Source organism: Petaurus breviceps, unplaced genomic scaffold, assembly GCF_028583685.1.
Source record: "Petaurus breviceps papuanus isolate PSGF00001 unplaced genomic scaffold, PetGlider_PUasm1.0 90845, whole genome shotgun sequence".
Lineage (NCBI taxonomy): Eukaryota > Metazoa > Chordata > Mammalia > Diprotodontia > Petauridae > Petaurus > Petaurus breviceps.
This window is the reverse complement of record NW_027187359.1, coordinates 8,276,469-8,287,249: the sequence shown is the minus strand read 5'-3', so window position 1 is coordinate 8,287,249 and position 10,781 is coordinate 8,276,469. Positions and strand designations below refer to the sequence as shown.

Here is a 10,781-nt window from a genome sequence, read left to right as displayed (position 1 = left end):
GAGAGAGCAGGAAGAGATACATTCAAAATGACTTCTACCTTAAAGATAATAGTTTAAATTATTTTCAGTTCTATGGCCCAAGGAAAGGCAAAGATAAATTGTCCCCAAAGCACCCAATGTAGGATTGTAGAATCTTTTCACTTTTATTTCAGATTCAGTATTATTAACCATTTTGATCAACATGCTGGTCTTCTCAGTTAAACAATGGTTGAATAACCAAACACCAAAGAGAAGTCAAAAAACAACTAGAGACATCAGTCTAGTAAAGGGACGTTTATTTCCTTCAATGTTACCACCTACACCCCAAGTTTTAACTTTACAGGATGTATACATCACTCTTCCCTTGCCCCTCCCAGGCAGTCCCTATTCTCTGTATAGCCTGGATTTCAGGGCATAGTCGTGCAAGTAAGGATAAAGTAATACAGGAGTTTCTTCCCATCCGCTGCTCCTGAAAGCAAAAAGGCCAGGTTTTACTTCCAACTTATTAGTAACAACTTCTTGTGAGGTGATCTTCTGAGGTGAGATCAACTGATAGAGCTAACTTAACATCATCTCTCCAAACTCCTGTTTTTTTTTTTTTTGGGGGGGGGGAGGAAGGGGAGACACAGCAAACTGAAAGAATCCCAAGTCTTCCAGAATCCAAAAGTGTTTCTTGTCGCTTGCCACTATTTGCAACATGTGCCAGGGGCAAGTATCATGTACTATAGCACATGAAACAAATGGGAGCAAGGGGACCTGCATTTTGGGGTAAGAAGGTGGTGAGACCAAGAATAATGAGAAGCTGATACAAATGACACCCCTAAGAAAGTCAGTCTCAGAAATAAACATCCTAATAGGGATGGCTGGGTATGCAAGAGGGTAAAGAGGGAAAGTCTTTTTTTCCAGTTCTGGCTAAGTGCTTGTTTACATCCAGTCCTGAAGTTTCAGGATGCTAGACTAAGGGGCCTCCCAAAAGAGGGGCCCTCTTAGTCACCACTCTGCAAGAGGGTAATAACCCAAAGAGAATTCAGAGAAAAGTCAGCACAATGACTGGAGGGAAAAGTAAGGGTTTAGACTGTGAGAATGGCTATAAAAGTTCACTGTGGCTAAACAGAAGCCCAAGGGAGAGGGAATATGCACTTAAGCTCCTGACACATATAACATCACTAGGAACAGCAGGACACCAAGTATACCTAGGGAGATGCCTCTTAAAAATTAAAATTAAGGAAGTGAAGAACAAACTTTTAGGAGCTGGTCTCAGTGACACATGTGACCCCAAACATCAGGAAAGCTCATGCTGGACAATGACGCTCGCTTTGCCCTCTCCTGTCTAGTCATTTTACAGCTATTCATGTATTTCTGTTGAGCCTCTTTTTTCATGACAATTCAGTACAAGAAGCATTTTCCATTAACACCCAAAGTGCAAGACCAGTCTTCTGACTCACTCTGAGTCCACGTTCAATTGGGCTACCTACATCTAATCTTGCTCCAACAAGGTCATGCCACCAGAAGGAGCAACTGGGCTAACAGAAAGAAATGCCTGACAGATGTCGGGCACCAAATAGAGGCATCTAGACTAGTTATATATGAAGCATAATATTATAAACTGTATGTGGTGAAGAGCGGTTGGGTTGTTTTAGGTTTTAGTAGCTGGTGGAAGAGTTGGGGAAGGAAAAGCAAATAAAAATTTTCCTAATCCCAAACCCTAAACCTCAGCTTTTAATATTCTAACTATGACCACTTCACCTCAAGGAGGAAAAATCCAACAGCCAGGAGTTTCCCACTTTTGTTGAGGGAAAGAAGATGATGTCAGCATGGTAAAGATGACAGTAGAACTTTAAGGCGCACAAGAGTTGGGGAGACAGGACTTTCTGGAGAGAGGGAGGAGCCCAGAAGTCCAAAGAGGAAGGGGACAAGTAGGAATGACTTGAGAAAATTACTAAAGAGAAAGTTTGAGAGGACTCCCCAGTTCCAGGGCCTCTGGGCCAACAGTGCCCCATCCCTTCACATAGGGATGCTCTCACACTGGCCTGTTATTTCCTTCCACGTTTATGGCTAGTCTTTGAGAGCTTCACTGTCTGGAAACACACTGGCATGGGCACTTGCTCTGGCTCTAGCTCCTCTCCCTCAGCGTTCTCACAAGAGGCTGAGCCTGCCAGGCCCTTCCCTCCCCGACGATCTGACTCTTTCTGGTCCAGGGCAGCAGCCTCTGGTGGCCGCTGCTGTTTTCTACCAGCCCTCGGTGACATCCTCTTCTTGTGCTGCTGCTGCCATCGCCTTTGCTCCTCCTGCTGATGCTGCATCTTCATGAGCTTCTCAAAGCTTTTGGTTGTTGTGGTGTTCACCATGAACCAATCCTAGGAATTCAGAAGAAAAAGGTCATCAGTTTAAGACAAGTGAGGAAGACACAGAAGAAGGGGCAGAGGGACATAAAGAAAACAGGTACTGGGGGAAGGCAAGATAGGAAGGGACAAAAAGTATACAATTATCTAAAGAGAATCAGATGAGAAGAGAAACAAGAATTGGGTGAGAGGAAAATTGTCTTACCACATGGTAATAAAAAAAAAGTATGAATCTAGGCAGAGGTAGCTGGAGACAGGTGTTTAAAAATTAAAACTTTTTTTCTTCTTCCTTTTTATTAAAAAATTAAAAACAGACAGGTGTTTCTGTATAGAAAATACAGAAACTAAGTTGTTAGGAGCTGCTCCTGATCTGGTAAATAGTTTTGTTGGTCCCAAGGCAAACAATCACTTAAAAAAAACCCTGGAGAATACAAGTTAACTAGATTTGAGAAGATAGCTAAAATAATCCTCATGTTTTTAGACAAAAATTTAATTCTATCTCTCAAAGCTAGGATTTTTCCCAACTCCAATCTCATTAAACAGAATAACTGCATATGTGTGATCGGAATATTAAAGATCATGCCATAAAAAAGTCAGAAGAGGGGGCGGCTAGGTGGCACAGTGAATAGAGCTCTGGCCCTGGAGTCAGGAGGACCTGAGTTCAAATCCAGCTTCAGACACTTAACAAACAAACAAAAAAAACCACTAGCCGAGTGACCTTGGGCAAGTCACTTAACCCCGACTGCCCTACCTTCCCCCCTCCAAAAAAGCGCAAAAAAAAAAAAAATCATTAGAGATTATAAAACTTTCACAGATATAGATGGTTTCATCTTTAACCAAATAAAGGATAGAGGCAATTACAAAAGAAAAACAGGTCACTTTGATTACATGAAATTGAAAAATTTCTACAGAAACAAAAATAATGCTTCTAAAATTAGAAGGGAAGCAAAAGAATGAAGAAAAAAAATCTTTGTATCAAATTTTTAGAAAAGTATTTGGTATCTAAATTATGCAGACAACTTACAAATATATTTAAAGCCAAAAGCCACTACCCAATAGATAGTTGATCAAAGAATATGAATAAACAGTTCTCAAAAGAATTGTAAACCATTAATAACCATATGAAAGAATGTTCCAAACACAAATTTTAAAAAATGCAATAACCCTGAAGTTTCATATCATACCTAGCAAATTGGCAAAGATGACAAAAGATGAGAATAGTCAATGCTATGTTTCATGGAGTTATGAATCAGCATGACTTTTAGGAAAACAATTTGGAATTACACAAATAAAATTATTAAAATGCCCACAGAGTCTACTACTAAGCATATATCCCCAGGAGGTCACTAAGAGAGTGTCCATATACACAAAAATACTTATAATAAGTTTATTTTTTTTTGTGGTTGCAAAGAAACGGAAATAAAATAAGTTATTCATCAAGTGAGAAGCACCTAAAGAAAATTGTAGTACATGAATGTAGTGGAATATTGCTGAATGTAATAAATAGACAGAAACATGAAAAAGTTGGCATGAACTGATGCCAAGTGAAGTAAGCATAGCCCAGAAAACAACAAACATAATAATCACAACACTATAAATGAAAAGAAATTATGACAAAACAACTGAAAGTGAATGCTGCAAAATGACAAAAGAACAAGCATGATTAAAAAAAAAAGGTATCAGAAGAAACCTCTATCCACTCCTTTGAGGAGGTGGGCAGTCTATGGGTATGACAAGTGACTGCAAACATTTTCAGTCTTTTTCCAACGTGTTGATTGGTTTTCACGATTGCTTTTTTTCTTTTTCCTTTTTATTAAAAAAAAAATCTTTGACCTATGGGATGGATCTCTGGCTCAAAGGAGATGTAGGAATATAGGAAGAAATTTAGGTGATACAAAAACAAAAGCAATCAATAAAAATTTATTAAAAAAATATTAGAGCCTCTTCTAAACATACAAAAGAAGACAGGAAGACTTTCATGCTTCAAACACCAGGGTTCACAAAGTACAAAAACTATGTGTATAAAACAGAAACCTCACCTCAGCATGGACGGAATTGATGTGGTATTTGACACCACTCTCTGACACGAACTCCTTCTCACACAGGAGGCACTTATATTTTCCAGCCACAAAGTCTCCCTGTCTCCAAGAGAGAGAGAGAAACAAAAAAGACCAATAGCTTCTTGGTAAATTCAAGAACTTAGCACTAAGTCTAGAAATCCTGAGGGATAAAAGTGAGGGAAGAGGGAGTCAAATTTAGCAAAGGAGAGAAGGGTAAAGCATCAGGGCAAGGATTTATGTCAAAGAACTGGCTCTGCTTTCACACAATCAAGGGCATACATACCTTGAAGCAGTTCTGCACCAAACTCTAATCCTGCCTCCTATATGATCTGTTCTTGTCTTTGCTACATGAACATCAAAGTGTTCCTATGTTCCCAGGTTTCTTCTCACTTTTATACTCAAATTTCCTGGCTTCCAAAAAGAGTCATACTTATTACAGGTCCCTAATCTAAACTCTAGAGATAATAATTTGCTGTTCTTTTTATTAAAAAAGCAAAGCAGTTGGAGAGCTCCATGCTGTCATTCATTACATCTCTTTGGCTACCATGAGTGCCTGACAAAGAGTACCATCCACAACACCTAGTGTAGAGATTCTCTGAAACTAAGACCAAGGTGAAAAACTTCTAACCATTCTTGGACAGATCTTGCTTGGAGGCCTCTAATTCCCAACTCTGAACTGAGATTTCTCTCCTTTCTTAAAGTTTCAGATTTCCATGATGTTCATTTTATATGAGAAATTGCTTCTGAATGGGTCTGGAAAGAAGTACCTTTTCATGATACAATCCATACAACCCATGGCTGCTGTATTGTAGGGTCAACATGGAAGAGTTCAGTGAGGTGAATAACTGTTAGCCTGTCACCCTGTCCTATCTCCCAACCCCAGAGGTCAGTATAGTTGTGACAATTTTTTTTTGTCTTTTTTTGGAGGGGGGAGGCACGGCAATCGGGGTTAAGTGACTTGCCCAAGGTCACACAGTTGGTAAGTGTTAAGTGTCTGAGGCAGGATTTGAACTCTGGCCTTCCTGACTCCAGGGCTGGTGTTCTATTCACTGTGCCACCTGGCTGCCCCCAACAGTTGAGACTATTTAGGGAATCTTCTCCAACCTGTAACAAGACACAATGCTGAAAAGATTTTCAGGCCAACATGGCAATTCAGGTTCAGTCTAAGCCTCAGCCTAGTCTAACAAAGCTGATCCCTGGATTGGGCTCAGAAGTAATATTCTCCAGATTTTTCCAAAATGGAGATGATTTATGGCTAGGCCTTAGTCCCTTTCAGGGACTTCTCTGACGACAGTTAACTCCCCCAAAAAACTCAAATCACATGTGGAGCCCTGAGACCAAATAAGAACCAACCCAAACTGGCTTCTGAAGATGCCAGGATGACTGACAAGCAAATGTTCACCTAAAGTGAATTTTCTTGCCTACCAGATGATTTTAGACACAGGTATTTAGGCAACAGAAGGGTACAAATTAAGGAGTAAATAAAGTTACAAACCAATGTGCAAGTGCCCAGGTGAGCCTTGAGACCAGACACACTACTGTAGACAGACTCACAGCCCTGAAGAATAAAAGAGAAAACAGGGTTAATATCACTCAAAATAACACTCCTTCCCAACAGCCTGATCAAGTTCTTTGGAGTCCAACATTGTAGGGAGGAGCATGGAGACTAATAAAACAGCACATGAAGCATTAGAGAGGAAAAAAATGACATAGAATGTCTACATATCCAAAAGCAACAGGGAAAGAAAGGAAAGGCAGGGAGAGAGGCAAGAAGTAGAGAATCATCAAATCTCAAGTGCTGGAAAGAACCTCACAAGTCACTTCAATTCTGGTGAAGAACTTCTGCTCTAACACTGACAAATAGACATTCAGAATGCGACTAAAGATGCCTAGAGGTAGAGAACTTAGTACTGCCCAAGGGAGTCTATTCTATCCTAGCCAATTCTCATCATTAAAAAGTTTTCCTTGTCTCTATGAGACCAAATGAAACAAGTTTAAACCCCCTTCCATATTATAGCTCTTCAATTATTTGAGGCCAGCCAATACGTCTCCCTAAGCATTCTCTCCTCTGAGTCCTTCACCCAAACTTCCTAAGAGCAATGTGATGTAGTGGATGTAATACAGCAGAGTACACATAGCAATAGCCTTGGAATTAGCAAGACATAGGTTCAAATCCTATCTCTGACACTGATAAGTTATGCAACAATGTGAAAGCCGCTGCATTTCTCTGAGCCTCAGTTTCCTCATCTCTATAATAGGGATACTTAGAGTACCTACCTCACTGGGTTGTTGTGAGGCTCAAATGAGATAAAGCAGATGAAGTAGTCTGCAAACTTGAGAGGGTTACATACATGTCAGTTATTTTTATTGTTATTACTGTACTACAATATGGTCTCTAGTCCCCTCACCATGCTGGCCACCCTCCTCTGGACACACTTTTAGCTTATCTTCTTCCTAAAATGCTATATCTGGAACTGAAAAAAAAAAAATACTCACGTGATCTGACTAGGACCAAGTATAACCATATCAATCAATCGACAAATATTTCTTAAGTACCTTCTATGTGGCAGTACTATACTAAGGGCTAAAGGAAGCAAAAGACAGTCCCTGCCCTCAAGAAACTTACAATCTATTGGGAGAGGCAACATGCAAATACAATATACAAGCAAGCTACATGCAGAATAAACAGGAAATAATGAACATAGGGAAGGCACTAGAGTTAAGAGGGTTGGGGAAGGCTTCCTATAGAAAGTGGGATTTTAGTTGGGAGTTAAAAAAAAACCAGGGAGGTCAGTAGTTGGAGCAGAAGAGGCAAAGCATTCCAGGCATGGGAAATGGCCAGACAGAATGCCTGGAGCTGAGAGATGGAATGTCTTATTCATGGAACAGACAAGGTTCTCAGCTGAGAGGGCAGTGGGAAAGGCACCAAGGAGAAGTCTGAGGAAGGATGAAAAAGTTTGGAAGAACCACTGTGAAGAGTGGGATAGTGAGTTGAGAAGACAAGTATAGAAGGATTGCCTAGCAGCAGTGAGGGCCCAGCTGAGCTTTTGTAACATAAAATTGTAGTGGACCTAGTCAGAACAGTTGAATAATTTTCTCTACTTTTGTTTGGTAGCACCAAAGATGTGACTGGTGAAAATGATCCAAGGCTGAGGCTTGACAAGGTATAATTGGTGGAATTCAAGAAGAGGGGGATAGTGTTAAGTTGAATTAATTCACCAAAGGGTCAAGATAGAGAAAATAAGAGAGAGTGACTGACTAGTTCTGGGGAGATGGCCTAGAACAGAACTGAGGGAAGAAGGGATTGGAGAGCACAGTAAGGACAAAGAGTGGGGTTATAATAAATAGCAAGAATATTATATCCACTGTCCTGGATACTATGCCTTTCTTAAAGGCCTCTAAGGTCAAGTTCATTTTTTAAATTGCCATGTCACACTATAGAGTATGAGATTAACACAGCAACAACTTAACTACAAAAGTACCTGTAAACGGCCAATTTATTTTTTTCCTTGGCATCAACGACCAAAAAGAAAAGGATTCAGATGAAATGGTTATTAAATTTAAATACATAAGTTCTCTAAATTTATATGACTATACTTAAAAAAAAAAGATCGTTCATAGATCCTGTAATTTCTAATTTTCTCTTGAAAATCCAAGTAATAATGGTGTTATTTGGGATCACACAAGTATATTGCAATGTAGCTAAGAGATCAGAAATGCTTAAGCAAAGTTCCCACCATGGTATGTAGAAAAATAGGTTACTTTGAAATGAAGAGCAAACAACTATATTTTTTATGTCTTCTATGTCCCCTCCTACAATCCCCAAAGCACTATACACACGCAGTATACTCTTAATAAATTCTTATAAATAATTGGAAAAGAATAAATCACCTGGTTGGGACAATGGACACGATGATACATCTTGATCTCTGACTTCCATTTGTAGAGTACTTCCTGGCTGAAGGTAGGTAGTCCAGGACGAGTATATTTCAGCTACAGGTCAAGAATACAGCTTGTCAGAAAAACCGAGACCCTGCCTAATATACTCCTAATATTACTCCAAGTCCTTTATGCTGACAAGCATAGAATTATATGATAATAAGAATGTTTTATATCATGCTTTAAAGTATACAAGGCAATTTACATATGCTAAGACATTTGATCCTCACAACCCTGAGAAGTAGGTGCAATTTAATTATCCCCATCTTACAAATGAGGAAACTAAGGTTGAGAGAGGTTTAAAGACTTGACCAAGGTCACACAACTGGTGAGGCCAGATTTAAACTTAGGTCTTCCTGACTTCAGGCCCAACACTCTACCTACTATGTGACTTATGTACCCTGATATGAGAAAGTTCCTTAAGTAAGTGTAGTTTTGAAACTGACATACATAAGACCAAGTTTTAGAATGATTATTATAAAAATTAATTTATAAAATCATACAATAAGAATTTAAACTCTAAACTTCATCTGCATCTTGAACATACCGTGTTTCCCCGATAATAAGACCTATCCCAAAAATAAGCCCTCCCCTTACTGTGTAAGATTCCTCTAAAATAAGCCCTCCCCCGAAAATAAGCCCTATTGAGATTGCTACTGTAGTGAAGGTGATCCCCTGCGCTACATGCTACATTATGGTACCCTCTGTATGCACCGTTCCCCCCCCCCCCCCCGTGAAACGCACACTGCGCTCCAAGCTGCATCAGTGAGCGCGTCATCCTGTTCTTCCCCAGTGATTTGCTTATTGAATAAAGGTACATTTTTTTGTTCACATTTACCTGTTTATTAAAATTGCTGTCAATGTTCATTTAAATAAGCCCTCCCCTGAAAATAAGCCCTCTGGTGTTTTTCTGTCCAAAAAAATTAATAAGACAGTGTCTTATTATTGGGGAAACACGGTAGTAAATGCTTGGCAAATGTTTGCTGAACTGAACTGCTGAATTGAATTGAACCTGAAATCAAGGACAAAATTTATTCCTTAATCTCTCTAGACCTCAGTTTCCTCCTCTGTAAAATGTTAGACTAAATGACCTTTGAGGGCTTTTCCAACTCTAAATTTATGATCGCTATGCACTTTTAATTAATGTGCTATCTAAATAAATATACAACAGAAGAGTGAGCTTTCAAGAAGTACTCCATTAGAAAAGACATCTATATTCTGTGTATATATTATGGCTTGTGGTATTAGCATTTTATCATATGAGCATTTATCATGCTAGGATCCATCAATTTAAAGATAGATAGGATCTCTGAGGGAATTTATTAGGAAGCTACATAAATATATACTTTATCCTGGTTAGAACAGAAACAAGCATGAGAAATTAATTGAATCTTTTAATTTATGTTTCCAAAATAGTACTTACTTTCAATTCAAGAATTTGAGATAAATTTATAGCCACTATTAAGTTAAGAAATTGTATTGGTTTTTAGACCAAAGGAAAAGTATGCATGAACTTCTGTGGTATGACTCTTTCATTAAAGAGTTTTTATGGAACTCAAAACCCTAGACCAGATCTCAGCCATTCCCGTTCATTAGCATCCTGGACAAACCTAAGTTCTGACCCATCCCCTATACAAACTGTTCATTCATGCAATCACCTCCCCTTCCATTATATATTGTCCTTGCCTCCTCTCTAGATCATGCTCCTGTCCTAGGTGATCTAAACATACTGTGTAGCTGCCATACCCTGACTCTTCTATACATAGCCATTAAACAAGTAATACAACAGAGCAAATACTAAGCAAAAGGCCAATCCATACAGTAGGATTCATGGCCTTAATAGAATTAATCCAGAGTTAAGACAACATCTGAGGGAAAGAATAAAACAGATTACCTAGCACCTACTGAAAGGTTAGATATTTGGGCTAATTTCCAGAATAGAGATACATGTTAATCATGGCACTTATATGGCAAGGACTTGCCAAAGTGAAGTCATTTTGCCGTAATGAGCACAGCATTCCACAAGATGAGTTTAGGCAACTTCACCTTACGGTCATCAGGAACCAGGTCCTGAAGCACCTTCTTCTTAGGCCACTCTTTGGCCAGTTCAGCATTGGCCAGCTCCTGCAGGTAGTATACAGCCACCTTGGCTGAACGCCTCTGCACACGACCCCCAGTACCAGTCTCCAAACTCAGCTCTCTTAAGCCCTCAGACCGGCCTGACTCTGGAAAGAAGGGCATCTGTAGGTAGGAGTTACAGGGAAAACCAGGTCTGATGAGCAATCTCAGACAGAGCCAGAAAAAAAAAAGATTATGATATTCTCAATACCAAATAAACATCTAACAGAACTTAGCAGCTTTTGGTTTGTTAACTGATGAGCAAGGCTAGCCCAACTTTAATAGTGTAAAATATAAGAGAGAGAGAGAGAGAGAGAGAGAGAGAGAGAGAGAGAGAGAGAGA

At 39.4% G+C, this 10,781-nt stretch overlaps 1 protein-coding gene across 3 annotated transcripts in view; it reads right to left on the bottom strand.

Annotated features, from left to right (window-relative positions):
* Positions 1-258: 258 nt before the first annotated feature.
* Positions 259-10,781, bottom strand: part of ZNF512 (zinc finger protein 512) — a 30,971-nt gene continuing 20,448 nt past the window's right edge. For all 3 annotated transcript variants that reach the window (XM_069072097.1, XM_069072098.1, XM_069072099.1), the window contains exons 10-14: positions 10,367-10,561; positions 8,273-8,374; positions 5,877-5,939; positions 4,361-4,459; positions 259-2,336 (exon numbers count right to left, since the gene is read on the bottom strand). In XM_069072097.1, the coding sequence (XP_068928198.1) occupies positions 2,013-2,336; positions 4,361-4,459; positions 5,877-5,939; positions 8,273-8,374; positions 10,367-10,561 (783 nt within the window). In that variant the 3' untranslated portion in view covers positions 259-2,012. The remainder of the gene's footprint in view (positions 2,337-4,360; positions 4,460-5,876; positions 5,940-8,272; positions 8,375-10,366; positions 10,562-10,781) is intronic.